Consider the following 20,414-nt stretch of genomic DNA (forward strand, 5'->3'; position numbering starts at 1 on the left):
GTGCGTATCCAGACTTATATAAGAAATGTAACACATCAGTATGGAGCAGATTTCAGCTGGATCACCCCTCCCTCATTAACTCCTCTGTGGCCTTCTTGGTCACCATATCCAAGGCTGACATTTGACTGACATGAAACAAAGTGCTGTAAACATGGGAAGGATTTAAATGGCACTCTGAGGACAGACGCCGTCAAATCCTTCTTGTAAAACCACACTGAAGAACAGGGAGACAACAGAGGAGGGGTCGGAGACCTTTAAGAACCTGGGCTGCTAAGAGTCCGAAAACTCCTGTTTGATTGAACTTGCTTTGGCATCAGACCAACACCCACACTGATCAAAGACACCCGACACCTTTGAGCTCCTTTATGAGGAGGGACCAGAAACAAACACCTCTAGCACTATTCCACGAACATCTCAGAGCATTTCAGACACTTGTCACCCTGGTTCTTGTGGCCCTCAACCAAAGATCTGGAAATCAAAAACAAGAATCAAGATCAAGAAGCAGGAAAGTGAGTGAGAGGGGTGATGGAGTATGGACCAGAGGCCCTGGGGTCCAGCTGAAGGAGGACATGGAAGAAGAGGGAGGAAAAGGGTATGGGGGAGTAGTCAGCTTTAACATGCACAGTCCTGATGAGGAGGAGCGGGCTGCTCTGTCAGCTGGGGCCCCTGTTTGGCCCCTGTGACGGCGGGATCTCCGGCGTCCAGGCTCTCAGACATCTTTTCACAGATGATGTCGACCAGGCGCTCAAAGGTCTGCTTCACATTGATGTTGTCCTTGGCGCTGGCCTCGAAGAACTCAAAACCTGGAGAGGAGATGGGGTGTGGGAGAGGGTCAGGGGTCATCTGTACATTTGCATAGTTTAGGGTGTAGACATAGCACGGAGTACACCTGGTGAAAATCAGGTGTAAGCATGGCAGACATGAACTGTGAGTGTTTGCGTGTGTGTGTAGACCATGAACCCACCCAGGTGTTCGGACAGCTGCCGGCCTCTATCTCCGCTCACCACTCGCTCGTCATCCATATCGCACTTGTTTCCTACCAGCAGCACCTGGGCGTTGTCCCACGAGTACGTCTTAATCTGAGTCGACCTGGGAAGCAACACGCCCAGCAGTCAACTCAAAGCCTGTGATCACACTGCAGCTGACTGCGCCCTGAAGTCTGAATTACTCCTTCTCTAGTCAGTGTGTGCAGCAGAATGCTACATTTTCTGGATCACAGTGATTGAACATACTTACAAACCCTGATCCTGAAAAAAACCTACAGGTGGCTTTGGTTTCACTTCCAAAATCAGAGTGTGAGAGCAAGGTTGAGAGCTGGAACTGTGAGACTGAATATGAAATGTGTTTTAACAGGAATGATGGTGTGATTCGCAGGTGTGGTCTCAGAAATTGCAAAACACAAGTATTGTGTTAAAATATTGCCCAACAAACCGCACATGTAACTCCCTCATCCTCTCCTCCTGTGTGCTCATTGGCCAGCCGTCCTGCTCAGCCATAGCAGCAGATCTCATTGTAAGTGGTGGAAGGTACATTTACTACAGCACAGTACTTAAGTACGAAGTATTCTGTTACTTTATGCTTATAATTCACTATACGTTGGAGGGAGATGTTGTACTTTTATTTCATTCTTCAGACCAATACCACAAAATATAATAAACAAACAAATACATCATATGTGAAAAATAAGATTAGACCATACTGATCCCTGGGGGGATAAATGACAAGCTACAGTATATAAAGTTATTAAAATGAGCTCCACCTTTATCAACTGCATCATCATATGCATCATATCATATTAATGCTTCAAAAATAATGATCCAATAATATTATATACATTATTTTGAAATGGGCCAATTTTGACTGCAGGGTATTTCTATACTGTGCTATTGCTCCTTAAGTAGAAGATGTGGGTACTTCTTCCACCACTGCTCAATGCTGAATTTGTGTTATTAAAACCCATTTTTTTTGAAGACCCAAATACCCCACAAGTGCTATTATAGTCTAATTTTTTGCAGTGAAGAAGATTTGTGGTTTTGTCCTCTTAAACCGGAAGTGGACTCTTGATGGAAAACAAGAACAGTGTCCAGTATGATGAAAAGAAAAAGGATGAAAGGACAGTGAAAGAAAAACCTTCACTTTAAAATTTTGCAGTAGTGTAGATAAGATGAAATCAGGATTAAGTTGAAAGACTTTTTTCTGTAAGGACAATCAGAGTAACTTTACAGCAGAGATGACACACTGGGCCAAAGTCCCGTCAGGAGACAAAAAGCTTCTGCTGCAGACTCAGGGGAAACAAACAATACGTGCAGAAACTTGAACCGGATCATCTGCTCTGTTCATCAATCTACAGCAGGCATGTCCAAACTATTCCATAAAGGGCCGTGTGGCTGCAGGTTTTCGTTCCAACCAAGGAGGAGCTCACCAGGCTGGAATCAATTAATCAGCTGATCTCAGTGTTTAGCTGATAACAAAGGGATCCCTTGATGTTGATTGGTTGGCCTGGTGCGCTCCTCCTTGGTTGGAACGAAAACCTGCAGCCACACGGCCCTTTATGGAATAGTTTGGACATGCCTGATCTACAGTATCTCTCCATCTGTTTCCATGCTGGAGCTGATTATCTAGACTCCACTTGATCCCCATCACCCACACAGCACTCCCTCTCACAGGTACAGCTCTCAATTTACACTCCAGCCATGTGACACGCCCCTGAGCCAATCACATACCAGTCCTGGACGGCGTTGAAGGACTCCTCGTTGGTGATGTCATACATGAGGATGAAGCCCATGGCTCCTCGGTAGTAGGCCGTGGTGATGGTGCGGTAACGCTCCTGGCCTGCAGTGTCCTGGATGAAAAAGAAAAGAAGACAGCAGCAGTTTACAATTTTTTTCCAGCTGCTTTGGCAGGTAACACACCACTGACTCAGTGTTTTCATTCAATGAATTTGGCTGGTGAAAACTGCAGGGCACAGAACTTCAAATCCAGACAATCATACACACATACACATACACAAAGGTCAGACTTCACATTCAACATGTCAGACTGACGCACTGATCCCATGTGCTCCAGTAAAACCAGTATATTAAAAGGCCTCTCGTGTTTTATTAAATCTGCCAGCAGGAAGCACTTCATCAGCTTGCTGCCAGCCTGCCTCTTCCTCCCTAGCTCGCTCTCCTCGGACACAAATCCAGGTGAGGTTGAATTTCAGTCTAAGCCCTAATGAATGCTCAGGGAATTACATCCCAGTGTTTCTCTGCAGTTAGTGTGGAGATCAGAGGAGCAAGCACATCCACTGCAGAATCCCCAGCTTTGCTGTTCATAACTGCACTATAGTGTGTTATAAACCATTTATGCTGCTTATGGATCCTAAATAGGGGGACTTAAAGAAAAAGGTTGCTGTTTTTCCTATTATTACAGACACAGCATATCACAGCCACTGTCTACCTGCTATTAGATGTTCTGGGGACTTACATTTATGTTGAAACATCTACACACAAGCACAAGATACTACACACAGACACACTTCTTAGCTTTTCTTTTCCTGGACACATCAATGTGTCTGTTTGATCAGCAACACACGATCATTCTCATCACCATCATCTATTTTTAGACAGCTGTAACTCCATATCGCTTGCTTTAATGTTCTGCAGTTTAGGGCCTGCTCATCCTCTCAGAGTGCTGCAGGATGCTCAGGATGAGAGCATCAGCTCTATACCTAAAACGACAGTGTAGGTAGCACTGAGTGGTGTTACATAACGGACACAACGGAGCGCTCGTCTTTCACAGTGAGCCCTGAAAACAGCTAAAGTCGTGAAGGCTTTAGATGAGCGAACAGCTTGTGTGCAAAACTAAAAGGCGCTTAAACATGGATACGTGAGAAAAGAAGGGAAGAACAGTCATTGAGGATATGAAATGGTCTTCTTCATGCTTTCATTTTTATTGAAAGAACCTGAAGGGAAAATAAACTTTTTAAACATATTTGAGCTGTAGCCACTTAAAAATTAAATTATTTATGTTGTTATCAAGTTATATGTGTTCTGATATTACTGAAGTTATCATTGAACAGTTTCTGTATATTTGAAATAGTGTAATACGGGTGAACTATGCTAAGCTTGTATTTATATCTGCTATTATTCTTCCTTTAAGCACTAAACTACAGGAACATAAACAGCATATTTCCAGTTTATTTCTGTTGTTTATGACAGGTGATGGTGCTGTAACATTTTCCCAGCTTCTTGGACTTGTGAGGACATTGTGTTTTCATGAGGAAGTTTGATTTAATTCAATGAAGCACAAGTCCAACTCAGACTTTGTAAGACAGGAGCTTGCAGCCGCACGGGTGGAGGAGGGAACCCAAAAGAAAGCAAACAAGACATCAGAGGTTTTCTGAAATAAGAGCTGAAAAACTAGTGTGTGCTGAGGTGTGCACACAAGATATAAATGTTTTGTGCCATTATCAAGATTAAACAAGTGATTCTGTCTTATTTGACTTGTGATAATACAAATTGTCAATGACATTGATAAACAATTCATTTAAGTCATCTATAAGCATTTGCTCTATTCAGCCTCTTACAGGTGACAATGTGCTGATTCTTTCTGTTTTATATAATCATAGATTGCATATCTTTGGGTTTAGGATTGTTGATTGGACAAAAAATAAGACATTTGGAGAGGGGGCTCTGGGAAATAGAGATGGGCATTTTCATTATTACTGCATTTTATGGACTAAGTGCTTAAAGAATTAAAGAATAATCAGATTAATCAATGATAAAAAAAAATTACACAATGAATGCAGCCGTTTAGTGGCCAGTTTAATGAAAAATGTTTCAAGTGATATAATATTCATATGACAGACTATTTAAGCATAATTCTATATAAATAGGATTAGCACTGTGAAATAAATATACATACTGTATGTTGATCTCATGACTCAAAACCATTTTCATTCTTACACTAGTGGAGTCACAGCTGAGAGAAATGCTGAGAGATGGGGGATGGGGATTTCATGCATGTGTGTGTGTGTGTGTTTGTGAGAGAGAGTGTGTGTGTGTGTGTGTGGGTGTGTGCAGGGGAAGGGATAGATGTGTAGTAATGGGGGAGGGGAGAGCAGCACCCAGTCATTCGTTTCTCATGCTCTGATTGGCTGATCGTGTCTTCCTTACCAGAGGCAAGACATGGCAAAGGCTGACAACAGAGACAGCATACACAGACGCAACACACACACACACACACACACACACACACACACACACACACACACAAAATGCTCTCCCACCATCACCGCTCTGTCAGCTGCAGAACGTGTGGTAAAGGTGGAAATGATGTTATGATTGTTTCCTGCAGCTCAGGGAGTCTGCTCTCACAGCTTGTCTCTCTTTGCTCTATGATTGTGTTTCCTGTGAACCCTCCAGAGTCAACACGAGTCTGATGCAACAAAACTTCAGAAAAAAACAAAACACCACAGTGTTTGCTCCTGAAGGCACATCACTGCTAACTGCCTTTTGGTCCCTTGTCCCTTTTATTCTACTGTGTTCTATGCAGGGTGCAGAGAAGACGGCGCTGCAATGTGATCTGAGGACAGTTTGCATAATACTGCTTCGGACACTGTTCAGCTGTCCAACATGCACTTTGGTTGAAGCATACCAAGCAGTCACTTTGTGTCTGTAAGCATTACCTGTGCGGCCACTGCAGTGCACAAAACCTCTGACAACTTCAGCAAATGTGTCATCCAATTGATTCATCTTAGAAATATGCGGAGGATAGAAAAGAAAAATGCACACACATGGCGGAAGCACAGAGAGAAAGGTGGACACACGTGGCCCAAAGGTCATAGGTGAAAACGCAGATGTATGGGATGGTGTTGACCAGCTGCAGGCAATGGAAGAAAGCGCAGAAATGGTCAACAACCGTGTGTGAAGAAAACACTCAAGCTTGTGCGTGTTTATAGATCTTAGTTTCATATAATTCCTCAACACATTTGTCTTACCCAGATCTGTAATTTGATCCTCTTGTCATTCCTGTAGATGGTCTTCACCTTGAAGTCGATGCCCACAGTACTGACAAAGGCCGGTGTGAAGGAGTCGTCGGCGTAGCGGAACAAGAAGGAGGTTTTGCCCACACTGCTGTTGCCAATGATGAGGATCTTGAACATGTAGTCAAAGTTTTGGTCCGAGGACTCCTTCTGCCCGTAGGTTGCTGTTGCTGAGGCCATCTGTGGACAGAGGTGGAGGAGGAAAACAGAACTTTAGTCAAATGACTGCTGTGACCTCTACATGTGGCAGCCGTAAGTGTTGTACAGGGTGTGCAAGTGGTGCAACTGCACAGGGCCTCACACCTCTAATGAGTCTCACAATGCATTGTTTTTACACAACATAATTCAAAGTGCATTTCCTGTCTGTCCAGTAAAAATAAAGGTCACATGAAAAACAAAAAAAATCAGTGTGATTACTGCTTCCTGGGTTAATGTCCCAGATGAGTCTGCCCTGAATCCAGAGCCTACATACCAGACTATTTTAACATCATAGCCGGCCTCACTGCTCTCCGCACCCCTTTCACACAAATGCACAAGTCTGACAACATTTCAAAGTTGAAAGAAATGAACCACTTGCGTACATCAGTGTCTCGGGGCGGACTGTGCAGACTGTGTGGGCTCGTTATTTCATCCACCGAAGAGGATGTTGCATCTGAGATGAATTACACAGATGTTGCTGCTCAGTTTGCTGCCAAGAAAGCAAGACAAGGGCCTTTCATGTAATTCCATTTAGCCTTTGGTGTCCATTTCTGTCATTTAAATTACACAACATGGCAAGATTTCCCGTAGTGCTGCCATGTTCAAATGCGCCAACATGTCTCTGAGCTGCTATTTTGTTTGGCTTTGCCTGAAAGTGATGAAATGTGACTACCGTAAATATTGCTGTTTGGTGTGTATAATGCTGTTAAAGTTGTGCATCATTTTGTGGGTTGAAGTAGAGTTGTTAAAGTTGTGCATAATGCTGTTGGATGTGCGTAATGCTGTTGTAGCGTCAGACAGTGCACGCCAAACACACGCATGCATTCTTACCTGTGATTTTTTGTAATGATTTACAACATCTGTAATGTGCTGCAAAATTGAGCTTGAACGAGAATATGCTTTGTGCAGTGTACTGTGGTTTGTGTGTATGAGTGCAAGTGATGGTCAGGGTCAAGATCACACAGGATCTCACACCCGCCCACTACAGCTCTGGTGGCAGTGCTTTAAAAATAGATGACAGTGACCTTTACTGAAAGTACAAACTTGAATTTTCTGTTTGATCCACACTCTTTTAACACTCCTTCAGGGTCAGAGATTTGCTTCCACATTGAAATCTATGCTATCTTGACGGATATTTGGGTCATATTCCTATACTTTGATAAGTTTGATTACACACATATATTCTGCTAATAAAATAAATTAAAATAAAACTGTTTTTTGGGGACTCAACAACTTCTCCTATTGCTTCATTAAAAGAACCCAAAGGACCAGAGATTTTAGAGAGACTGTCCTCGACAATCTGTAGTACTCTAGTTGCTCTTTTAAAAAGTCAAAATACTATACTATACTATAATAATATAATACTACATCATTAGCAGAAATCATGAGCAACAAAGCAATCAGCAAGAATGTCCAATCTGATCCCAAAAAGCCACTAAAATACACTGTAAATATACAGATATTGATATAACTGACTAAGAACATAAGAATATCTGTAATCGGTTATCTGGAAGCAGAAAGGTGAGGATGCTGGGACACGTTGCTGATCTGATAAAGCTTAAGGGAAAACTACATGTATGATGTGAGTAATGAGAAAATGAGGTGTAGAGCTGCAACGACAGTGATGACCCAGCTCGTTTGATAACTGATGTCACTTTTATGCAAAAATGTTCGCAGTTTTATAGTTTTCAGTGTGAAGATTCGAAAACCAGTTATCTGAATACAACTCCCTGAGCTGTGGGAAGTTCTTAAGTGTTTTACAACATTTTATGAAGAAAATGATTAAGTGATCAATTGAGAAAACAACTGGCAAGATGGTGAAATTCTTGCTGATTCAGATACAGATGTGGTATGTAGCAGAGAGCCACAAGCCTCCATCCAGGCACTTCTCCACCAAAGGCAGTCTGCCCTCTCTGGATTAATGACCATCTCCTTTAAAGTTATAAGTGAAAAACACGCTTTAATAAAATTAAATCAAAGAAACTCCGAGAAGCAAACAGCAGAGACATGTTAATTTATAGAAAAGGTCATATAATTAATGAGTGTTTAGACAAAAGACAGGATTCTGTCAGCATCTGTTAAGACTCAGCATAACAGATAATTGTGATTAACTAGTCAAGCTTAAACAGTGCCCAATTGGTAATTAATCACAGCAGCATATTGCAATGTCAGGGGAAAGCAGACAACCCATCTGAGTCTCAGTTTGGTGAAATGTTGGAGGCAAATTGCACAATCAGTCACAATCAGCTGAGTATGTGAGAGGAATGATTCAGTGCACAAGCAGCTGCAGGTCAAGCACCAAGTCTAAGTTAGTGTGGAGTTTGATATTCACCAGCTGGATGCGTATTTTAACATCAATAGCTCTGTGTCGCAATAATCAATAAGCATCATAAGAGGGTTATTTTAGCCGGCAAATGCCGACAACTCCTTCACGGCAGGCGTCTCATGCTTGCAGCTGAAGTTACAGTCAACGAGAGACGTTCTGTAGTTTGACACCAGCAATGACACCACTAAGAAGTAAGTATAAGACAGTGGTCACTTTAGATTTAGGAGCCTACACACTCACAATCCACTCTGGCTTCTATTGCTACAGCAGCTACATGAATTTCCAGGGGACTACTTAGGACTCATTTTGAGATTTCTGCCATTAAAACTGTGAGGGCCTCACGCTGCCCAGCCACAATGACTTAGTCCCAGCTAAAGTTCATAAATCTCCATAATTGTGGTGAGTTAAGTGTTTGAAACTTATGGTTACCCATAACACCGCGTGTTTGGATGCAGCCCCACGAATCTGATGCTGGAAAAGCGGGAGGGCGTCCGAGGCTATTCAAGCATCCAACAAGCAGTTCTGAAGAGGCATACTGGCAGCTTAATTCAAGCTTCAATAGAAAAACCTGGTATGTCACTGCAAAAGCTACCACTGGGGTACAAGAATTCAGAGCTACAAGAGCTAAAAGGATTCAGAAAACCTTCCAAACCCTTAAGAGCACAACGACTTGAGCCCACAGGCCTGAATCCCTGCACCCTGCTCTATATTTAGACTGTTATCTCCACTCAGCTGCAGTGGAACACGAGAACTCTCAGGGAATAAAGCACAAACAAAACAACTGCACCCTCCTCAGCGCGCCGGCCTATCGGTTTTACACAGAGGTGCTTGCTAAATAATGAAGAAGCACAGACCCTTCCTCAACACACCAATGCTTTTTAATGCAAAGGGGCAGCTAAAGATGTGAGTTAAAGCTCTCACCAAACCTGTTACAGCCAACATGACAAGTGGAGTTCAAAAAGAATAAGGAAGCCAGAAATCACACAAAAATGGTTTTGATCATTTTTTGCATAAAGAGGATTTTTTTTTTCAGGTCTCTGCTTTGAGACCATCTGAAAACGCAGCAGCACAGTTGTCGATTCTTATTTGGTTGATGATAAGTTCTGCTCCGCCTGTGACGTCAATAATTCCTCACAAATCTGCAGCCTGGAGCTCCTTCAAAAGGCTGCATGATTTACATTTAAACATTTAGGGTTGTCAAGAGTCAGCGTTTTAACTCGTGGTCACTATCAAAAAACCACGCTGCTGAACTTGACTGGCATCCAATTGAGCCTTTTAGATGACTGAAAATGTGAGCGTCAGTGTTCTGCAGTGAAGTGAACTGCAGTGTGACTCACTGAGGGTGAGAGCGTAATCCACACCGACACAAATGTTGCAGGATCCTAAGTGAACGAACTGACCCACAATTATCAAACAGCGGGCTAAATTCTAACAATTAACAAACAGAGGAGGGACAGGAGGTACTACCATCACACAGTTCGATGATCCAACAGTATTCAAAGAGTGCCACACCTTCGAGCAAACATGATTCTCTTAGCAGAAAAACAGAAAAAGACGTATTTTGAGACATATGGTCTAATGTTCTTGTTCAGCTATTTTAGTTTGACGTGCTAAAAAGAATAAAAAGAACACACTCTTAGTGATGTGTCAACCCACAACGAGCTGCCAGAACAACTTCTTGGCATAAATTCAAGGCTGTGAACGCAACACCATTCTCCCAAATACACTCCATAATTTTGATGACGGTGGTGAGGACTTCTGTCAAACACGACGCTCCAAATTCTCCCACAGGTGTTTGGTCGGGTTGAGATCTGGTGCTGGCTGAACTAGCTTTGAACTTAGCCGAGCTATAACTTCAGTATTTACCAATTACGCATGACTGATTTAGAAAGGGTCGCACCACACAAAAAAGTTTGCTAATCTGATGCTGTCAGACTAAAGAGTGAAATGGGATATTATTAGTTTCCATCCAAATGTAGCACTACTTGTAACTGAATTTCCAGGAAATCAGCAAAAGAAAATACAAATTGGTATTACATTATTACAGCTGAATGGAAACAATAGGAGCCGAGCGCAACAAGGTGAACAGTTGGTGCCATTTCTGGCATTTCTGCTCAGGTTTTATTCAGCGTAAATTGAAATTGCGCATAAAAACGTGAGTAGAAACACATTTATTGAGATGTCTTATGTGGCGCTTGATCAAAATACAATATAATTATGTCAATGTCAAATTGTTAACTTTAAATTAAAAGCGCTAAGATGTTTTTAAATTTCCATCCATCTGTATTTTGCCCCTGCAACCCAAAGATCATAAACCCAACAATGTGACAAAGATCGTTCCTCTGGCTCTGACTAAAGCAAACCCGCTGGAAGTGAGATCTCACTTGATCACAGTCGGGGTTTGGTGTTCGATTTCGTCTTTGGCCAGCCTTATTAAAAATGTATCTGCTCGTGTTACTGCCGCACCAAAGTGTCTACTCAGCTCGGCAGATATTTCAGCCCGTGTGCTTTTTATCGACGACTTTCTTTCAGCTGAGTCAGGGGTGTCACAGCACATTAGGAAATAAGACCAAGTTTTAAACTTCGAAAGAGACTTTCAAGCTGCGTTCTTACAGTCAGTTTAGAGTGTGCTCTTTAAGTCTTTGCTTTTTCATAGTGAGTGCAGGGTCACCTCTTCCTGTGCATTACCATTACTCGCTGCAGTCCATATCTGCCCACTCTGAACCACTATTTCTCTGTTCTTCTCCCCACATTTCCTTACTGAGCTTGTTCTGGACCAAAGTGCTGGTTTGATACCAACAAATAAAATGTAAGCATGTGACATTTATTAATAGCAGCGATTAGAGGAGGTTAAAAATCAGCGGCCGCTGTTGGAAGTCTGGATCTTGTCAAACATTGTCACAGAGGCCGCTGAGTGTCTGCTGTATGCGACGGCGTGGTGAGATCACTGCAGCCTTTCCTCTGCCTCTCAGAGATTAGCTGCGGAGACCAGAGTTGGCTTAACCTTCACTAAACTCTAATTTGATACAGAAGCTTACAGACTGAGGCCTGTGCGCTTAATATCGAAGTAATTAACAAAGACTCATTATGCAAATGCCTTTCAGGCGGCTGCAGGACGTTGCTGCTGCTTTCATTTGGCCTCCATTGTAAAGCGCCTGTGAACAAAGCTACGGGTCAGGTGTGCCGCACTGTGAGAGCTTCCATAACACAAGGGTTTTGTTACAATTCACAATTTAAAGAGATCATCAGCTGTACAAAGACTATACATTACATTTATATGAAATAAATTAAGACTTGAACTAGCAACCGCTAGCAACAAGTGCTCTAACCCCTGAGCTACTGAGCCCTGTTTCTAAGAGGGCAACTACTTGTCAGTGTGTCAGAAAATAGTGAAAAACATCACCATTTCCAAGCTTTTTTAGTATTTTTGCTTTTAAAAAAATGACTGGACTTTTTGATTAAGTAGCTCATTGTTTCAGCTCTACCACATAAGGAGAAAATGTGTGAGTGACAGTAACTGTAACATGTGTTACACATGTTAGCCATCTGTATTCCATTTACATACTTCCAAGTGGACTTTTACATATATTGCTTGCTTTTCTACAGTTTTCTGCATTATTTTTTCTGCATTTCTTAATTCTGAGCTCTCTGTCTGTTTGTCCTTTTCGGTACCAAATGTGCTGACTCATGATCCTGCTTCTCCACCGGGACCAACCAAGTCTTGTCTACATAACCATCAGTGTTATCAGCTATTTGACAGATATCTCTAAATACATCCTCAAATCTAATTTTAAGCAACAAAGTCATCCTAAATTATGTTTGCCTGTCAGGCATGACATCATTTGTGAGTCTAAATAAAGGACTGGGGTCCTGAGACAAAAATAACAATAGTGGTGTGCTGCATTAATACTGATTAACTTGCTTTTGATTCCCTGTAATATGTAGTTCCCGGTGTGTCAAAGTGAGGAAATGGTTTAAAGCTGCAGGAGGAAATTCAAAAACCTCTATGCATTTCACAATCCCACTATTTCAGCCACATTAAAGGTCCCATCAAATTGAGTTTGAGATTAAAATCATCTCCTGTGGTTTGATGATTAGAATCAGGATCCTGAGACCAGACTGACTGTCTGGAGGGACATGATTTGAGAGTTCAAACCAGACGACAGGACACACACGGCAAAATGGACACTGAGGCTAGCTGCTGAGGAAAACTCGGCTCCTCCATCATGGAGGAGGTAGGGGAGGTGGAGGAGGAGGGACATGGTTTTCATCAGGCTTTAAATATTTGGGCCTTTGTAGGCAGAGAGAGCTGATGAGTCCACATCTCTGACCTCACTGCTGTTAAGTTCGAGTCACTAAGAAAAATCTGATATCACAGAAGGAAAAATAGCGAGGTTCTTTGATCACCTAAGCACCGACGAGAGCATTTTTAGAAATATTTTACATATAACGATTGAAAGCCCTGAAACGATGGAGAAAGCCAAAGGGAGTTTTGCTCATCCATCCATCTCCACTGAAGCAGCAGTTACACCTTCAGCCTCTGCCTCTCTCACCAGGGGAAGTGTTGTCTTTTTATCCTAATTCAATCATGACTAAGAGTTGTGAGTTTCTGAGCTGGACGATGACATCATCAAGCGCCCCTCTAAAGCTGTCACCTAAAGGAGATTGACGTCCTACGGGAGCTGGATTGATGCACAGCTAAGTGCTGCTGCAGCCAGCTCCTTGGGCTCATTCAATCAGTATTGGGTGGCTTCCTGCAGACTGACAGCTAATCCTAGACTGATCCCAGATCATCCAAACACCTTCCTGCTTAAAGACAGTTATTGAGAAACTCGCTGAGGTGTGGTGAGGTGTCTTCAGCTGCACAAGGCTAATGTAAACACTCAGAGAGCAGACAGCATAATAGAGTTTCACTTAAAACACCTTTTTCTGCCACTTTAGACTTCCACTCCACGACATTTCAGAGGCAAATGTTGTACTTTTTAATCCACCACATTTATTCGATAACTAAATAATATATTTGATTCACTTGTTACTTTCCTGATTTGGATTAATAGTACAAAATATATTCAACAAATAAATTAGAATTTATTATTATAGGATAACATCAGATAAGACTGTTGAAACTCACAAGCTAGCCTCACAGTATGTAAATTAAATTAATATTAGCTAGACCTCTACTGGCTGCAATTTTAAAATGATGTAACATACTGATGCATCTTTAATTATAATCCGGTTATAGGTTATTCTGAAGTGGATCATTCCACATGATTAAGACCTTTAGTAAAAGTCAAAGATCTGAGATCTTATTCCACCACTGGCAAATCAGCGACAGTAACTTCTTTCCAGCATCTACTTTAAATGGATCTATTAAAAACCAAAAGCAGGATTCTTTCCACCATTCGAACAAAAGACACTACAGGAGTGCTCAGTTCATTCTGACTGAACCTGCACACTGAGTATAGGAGAAACAAGCATGAGCTTCAGCATCGAGGACATACGATCATCATCAGTACTTCCTAATCGAGGGGTCAATCCACCCTCTCCATCAAATCAGTTGGACGCTGGTGACTGTTGCTTTTTCAGAGGTCAAAGGTCAAAGGTTAGACTGAACTTTGTACAAATCGAACGAAGCACGCAAATGCTTCTTGTTCCCGTGCTGCCTATAGAATGAAGAGGCGGTGGTGGAAAAGAAATGAAGTACAGTACATGAAGAAGAGCTCCAAACTGAGAACAGACGGTGGAAAAGGTTCTCAGACGTCCTAACGAACATGAAAATTGTGTTTTCACACCCAGCCTCACAACTAGGAAGCTAAATCTAAACTAAATGAGAGAAACCAGCAGGATTTTGAGCAATCAAATATTTAGACTGAATCAAGCACGATTCAAACAAGGATGTTCCCATTCGAAAGCACTCAAGCCTAATCCAGTTTACACTGGTCCAGAGGCTTGTAAAACTCCAATCAATTTTATTATTCTGGGAGGGGTGAGGGGTTATTGCTGTTGTTTAAAAGTGAATTCAGCAGCCATTTGACCTTTGACCCCTTGGGCAAACTGCTGGTGCTTGCTTCTTTTCTCACTGTCTGCTGTGCTGTTCTCTTCCTACGCTAAACAAATGTGAAGTATTCAGTGTTTCCGATGCCAAAATATTAAAAAATATTCAGTGTTACATACTTGTCTTCTCATCAGGGTGGAAAAGCAGGACACAAACTGGACCACTAAAACACTAACTGGTCCGATTCGTGTACAAATATAGCTCAAATCAATTATAGTGTCCTTTCACCCAACCTGTCATTTATCACCACATTACCAGACAGCTTTAAACCAGCAGTGCACTAAAACAGAGAAGATGTCTCCTCAGTAACGCAGCAGAGCTTTCATGCAGCTGCTGTCCTGCTGCCAGGTTGCCTGAGACGGCATTTTCCCCCTTTTCCTCCAATCACGTGCCTTCTTTTCGAGGAAGCGTGGGGATGCAGATGAGAGGAGGGGAAGCTAAAAATAGCATCTCTTCTTTTTTTCTTTTTTTTTTCTCCACAGCAAACAGAAAGCAGAGAGGGCAGCAGCCAGGATGTGGGAGATGTTCTTTGCTGCTTGAGTCTGCAGGTGAATCCAGGACGATGTTGGATTATTCTGTTTGTAAACCAGTTTAAATTTACTCCAGAAATATCCCTTTCTTTACATGTGCTGTTGTAGAAATAGTTAAACTTTTTTCTTTCTGTGCATTGTCTGTGCATTAAGTCCTTGACACTTATTAATCTGTGTTTCCCACATGGCAATATAGGCTTTGATGTAGCTTTTTAAGAGCTAGTTCCAGTTATTAAAACAGCTTGGGCCTTAAAACTGTTGACAGCTAATATGTTTTCTAATGTTTGAGCTTGTTGATGTTCTAAAACCTGCAAAAACTATTGCCTCCATGTTTCCCTTTCTGAGATCTTTTGTTTTTCTTATGAGTGTGTACAAGCATCTCACTTTTGGACTATTGTGAGACAATAAAAGTCCCCACTGACACCAACTCTTTCCGCAACAGCAGTTCTTTAAGGTATTGAATGTCGCCTCACATTCAGACTCATTCAAACACACGAAACTTTGCAGTCTTTGCATGTAAAACCAAAAACTGAAGCACCACAATCAAGACTTTAAATCTTAATGTTTGCGTAGCTCTTTGTATTGTTGTGTTATGTTGATTAATTCTAACAGGCCCAACTGCTGACTGACTAGGTTGAATCAATAATTACATTATCACACATTTTTCAACCCTGTATAATGCTGTAGAGTTCCAAAAACAGTAGATGAAGGCAGATGAAAGGCAATGCATGATCTGTCTGTCTCTCTCTTTAATACCCACAAGACACACACACACACACACACACACACACACACACACACACACACACACACACACACACACACAGCCTTTAATCTATAGACTCAAATTTCAACTCAACTTGTTTCAAACTTCACAGATTCTGAACAAAAATGTTTCTTTGCATATTGCCAATATCCATTCATGAAACCTACATTTAAGAAATTGAGACCTTTTATACAGGCTTATTGCACGCTGGGCCCTCCCAGCCAATATTATTCCATTTTTTGAATAAGAGAGTCAATAATATATAGTTTCTCTCGTTTTTCTTAGCTTTTTTTTTTTTTTTTTTTTTTTTTTTTTTCTTGTTTCTGATCTGCTGATTGACTGACAGCTGATTGGTTTAGGACTGAATGTCTTACCCTACTACAGGGACACAGCAGCCCTCAATATGGCTTAAAGTTTGATGTATTAAATTCCAATAATTTGCAAATAATCATGCAGATACTCGGAATAATAGCGAGTCCATGGTTCTCACTGGTGACTTAAGGTTATTTAATGATAATAATCATTAAAATATTACTGGAAAATTACTAATGATTGTACGTATTCAAAACTAATATGATTACTCTCGTTTCCTCTATGACTGGATTTTAAACTGTCTGATTTTTATTCTATTGTTCCAGTCTCAGACCGATTTAGACCCATTTTCCTGATTTAAACCATCGGACGGTGTGAAACGCCTTTTCCTGCAGGACAGGCCCTGAGTCAAACCACAGATCCACTAAACCAGTAGCCTTCACACCCATCCGCACAGATAACACGAATAAATATGCATTCTATGCAGCTAAGACCGTTTAATGGTTTTCACAATGGAAACAGCTGTTCTACAGCAGGCATCTTATGTCAAAGGTTCTTTAATTTTGTTTAATATGTAGACATAAGCGCTCACAAACAATCAATACAGGATACAGTATATAAAAAGATAAGATGTGTGTCAATGCAATATCTTAATATAGACAGAAATCCCACCTTTATAGATTTCTATCCGGCTGCTATCCACCGCGTCCAGCACCCGCAGAAACAGCACCACTGTCAAACCACAAAGGTTGTACAACGCAATATCCGGGTACGAATTCCAAAATAAAAGCCGTTGAAAATGAGGTTTACCTTTTTTGTGAGGTGAAAATAAGGTGAGTTTTTTTTATTTTTTTTAAATAATGCAATTTCATTTGGTAGTGTTGATTTGCAGACAAACTGTGAGCTTATATGAACTACAGTATTTAGTATTATTTTACCACTTGTCTATGTTTATATTTGTACTGTCTTATCATTGGCAGTCACCTGTTAAGCACTTTGAAAACACTTTACAAATAAAGTGTGATAGAAAGCCTAAATAGCCTGTCCCAGAATATGCCTAATAAACAAAATACGACCACATCAAGGATGAAAATAGTAACTTAATGTCTTCAATGCCTCACAAGACTACTTCACAGATTTAACATTGCCCTCCTAATACACTGACTGCCACATAATGGACAGACAAACCGGGTGCCTACATTACCCACAATGCAACTCAACGACAGTTAGCGATAGATTTGGACGTGTAATGCTGGCACTGAGCCTCCAGCCTTCGGCGGAGTTGAGAAGCAGGCCACGGAGGTCTGGTAAGTTTATTTAACCAACTCCACAGCACCCGATTTTTATTTATTTATTTTATCATTTTCTTGTATTTTTCGGATGGTGACTCAAGTGACTCGATTGTGTTCACTAGCCGAACACGAGCGATTCAACGGTTTTATTTTGAAAGAGAAATCATTTTCCGGTCTCTCTGTAATCGCCATCTTTATGCAACCAGAAAGACAACGTTAATGAATGACAGGTGGGCGGTATATCGGAGTGCGTGTGGTAGATTGACAGCCTGCTTGTCGAATCCAGAGCCGTGCCGTAGCAAACTCCTAAAGCACTCCGCCTCAAATACTCAACCTGTCATTTATTATTGATGAGCGCTGCCGGAGAGACTGAATTATTGATCAGGGGGTCAGCTGTAACCACTGCTGCCATTTCCACCCAATAATAGACACTGGTCTTATGTTTTTTGTAAAGATATCACTACAAAAGCCTTTTAATATTAACCTATAGGAATAGGCTACAATTCAATACAGGGATTAAAATAAATGTCTGTCACTATAAACTATATTAAGTAATACCATGCTGTATCTATCATAAGATAGATCACTTTGACCAATATAAAGCTAATTTTGATAAGAAATAGGACACCTATCCAAATCCAGATATTATAAGAAATAGTAGCAACAATTTGTTTGCAATGATACATCATAAAACACAATTAGATGTCCTGCAGTAAGATACAGACAGCTGGAATGGAACAATAATCATCGTATATATCTGAAAAATAAAAATTGGGAAAAATATATATAAATGGTGAAAGGATAGTTTTATGCCCTATTCAGAATTCTCAGGATTTACAGAGACAGACCACAGGGAGAAGCCCCTCTGACAGAAACATACCTGCAGACTGATGCAGGTAAATATGCATTTATCAATCAGTAATGTATTGTCAGCAGACGCAGGACAAAGGATAACAGAAGTTGCGCATGTCCTGTGACATTCTTCTGAAGTTTTATGTTCTGAGTATGTGTGGCAGGACAGGTTGTTTGGGGCCCCAGCCACTAGGGGCGATGCCACTATTTATTTTTTTTGAGGAGAGTCCTAACAGTTTTATTGGAGCACTAAGATGAGAGTTTCAGCAATACATGATACTGTCTACTCAAGTTTTAGGTGCTATTCCATTCACAGTTCATCCATTGTTTGCATTGCGTGTGTGCAAGTGTCCTTCCTAGCAGCCCAGTCTAGAGTGGACAGTTTAGCAGCGTCACTGAACATGTGAAGGTGACCATGAGGTATCTTTAAAGGGCAGCTGCTGGTTGCTGAGGAGGCTCCCATGGCAGAGGAATTCAAGGAGGCAGAACTCATTATGTGGGCTCCACTCAAAAGCTCAGCTTTACAGAAGAAGTCCAGTACCTGGCAGCTGGTAAACTAGTCCCTTCATCCAGCTCCTTGATCACACTGGCTCCTGAATGTGACATGTTACCTCATCTAATATGAGTCGATGGTCGACTGCAGTGCAGTCAAGATCTGGAGAATGATGTTATCCGCCCTGTAGTCCTGGATCCAAGGCATACTGTGACCAAGTGGCTCACCCAACAGATTGACAGTGACCTGAATAACACAGGTGCAGAGCAGCTCTCTGTGGAGCTGAGGAGGAAGCTCGGGGCACTTTGGCCGCATGAGAAGGCAACAGCGCTCCTGCTCTGAGTACCAAAACGGAGAGGCCAACCAGTCAACCCCCAAAATGACTCCCCAAGTGGCAGTCAGACAGAGCCCCTCTTCAGTTGGGCCCTGTTGTAGAGAGGAAATCGTCCTGACTGATAGGTGATCCTGAGCACTCAGCGCCCAGTGTGCCCTCCTCTTCATCACTTTCCTGTTCATTCTGCCTGAGAGGTTGTAGTCTTTCAGCTGTGTGGGGAGGGATGAGTGCCTCCTGACATGCACTCCATGCTGTTCTAACTTGGGCATCCTCAGCAGTGGTCAGCCGAGGATCCGGCTCCAAGGAGCATGAAAGAAAGAAAATGGCTTGGGTCCTGGAAAATCACCACCCACCACTGAAGTCACTGGTCAAATCACAGATAGCAGAGAAGTTCAGCTAGAAAACTTTAATGGTAAATTCATGGCTTGACAGGGTGTACAGGAATACCTTTGTTACAAGCTTACGTTTGTATTTGTGACTGTGGGTGTGGTTTGTGAAAATGGGGGAATACAAACAAAATAATGATAATAAAAACATAATACAAACCACTGAACGCAGTTATTATATTGAGCTGAATAACAGACAGGCTGCCTAGATCGAGTTACTGCTATGCCTAATCCTGCCACAAGGTGGAGCTGTGAGACCATAATGGTCCCCACACTAAACTTAGATTCAAGCAGTGAAAACTATCGAGTACTAAAAACTGGCACTGAGCTTGTTATCAATTTTAGTCATATTTATATCAAAAATTTTGAATCGGTCCCCTGAGTCGTCCTTGTGTCTTAGTATCTAGTGACCACAAAGGCAATAGCATGTGATTTCATCTTAATTTAATTAGATAATGAGTTAATAATTCAAATTACACAAATTGACCAACATGCAACTCTTATCAACCAAGTTCATTTGCAGGACAGAAAGTAGTGGTTGGATGACTACTGCCTCAGTTGCAGTTTTGAGATCACCCACCTCGCTAGTTGGTGCTGTCGCGAAACACCAGGGTCCCTTAAATATGGTCCTCAGAATATGCTGCTCGGTTCTGACAACTGTTTCTTCCAGACCACAGGGTGGCGCTCACACATTTAATGTAAATAGCAAGTCAAGTTAAGCAGGCCGAGAATTGGCCGCAGCAACCTTAACAGCACACTATTCATCATAGGAAAACACCCAACAGGGCTTTGCAATCAGCGCATGAGTCTGAGACAGTTGAGCATATTTGTATATCATGCAG

The 20,414-nt window shown here is 41.7% G+C and overlaps 1 protein-coding gene across 1 annotated transcript; it reads right to left on the reverse strand.

Moving 5' to 3' along the window:
• rab3ab (RAB3A, member RAS oncogene family, b) lies at window positions 1-6,220 on the reverse strand. The gene is made up of 4 exons (XM_041934849.1): window positions 5,984-6,220; window positions 2,724-2,842; window positions 965-1,089; window positions 1-803 (listed from the first exon to the last, which is right to left on the reverse strand). Exons 1-4 carry the CDS (start codon window positions 6,206-6,208, stop codon window positions 613-615), a joined length of 660 nt encoding a protein of 219 aa, XP_041790783.1. The 5' UTR covers window positions 6,209-6,220; the 3' UTR covers window positions 1-612.
• Between the last annotated feature and the right edge of the window lie 14,194 nt (window positions 6,221-20,414).

This window comes from Chelmon rostratus, chromosome 4 (assembly GCF_017976325.1).
Source record: "Chelmon rostratus isolate fCheRos1 chromosome 4, fCheRos1.pri, whole genome shotgun sequence".
NCBI classification, from domain to species: Eukaryota; Metazoa; Chordata; class Actinopteri; order Chaetodontiformes; family Chaetodontidae; genus Chelmon; species Chelmon rostratus.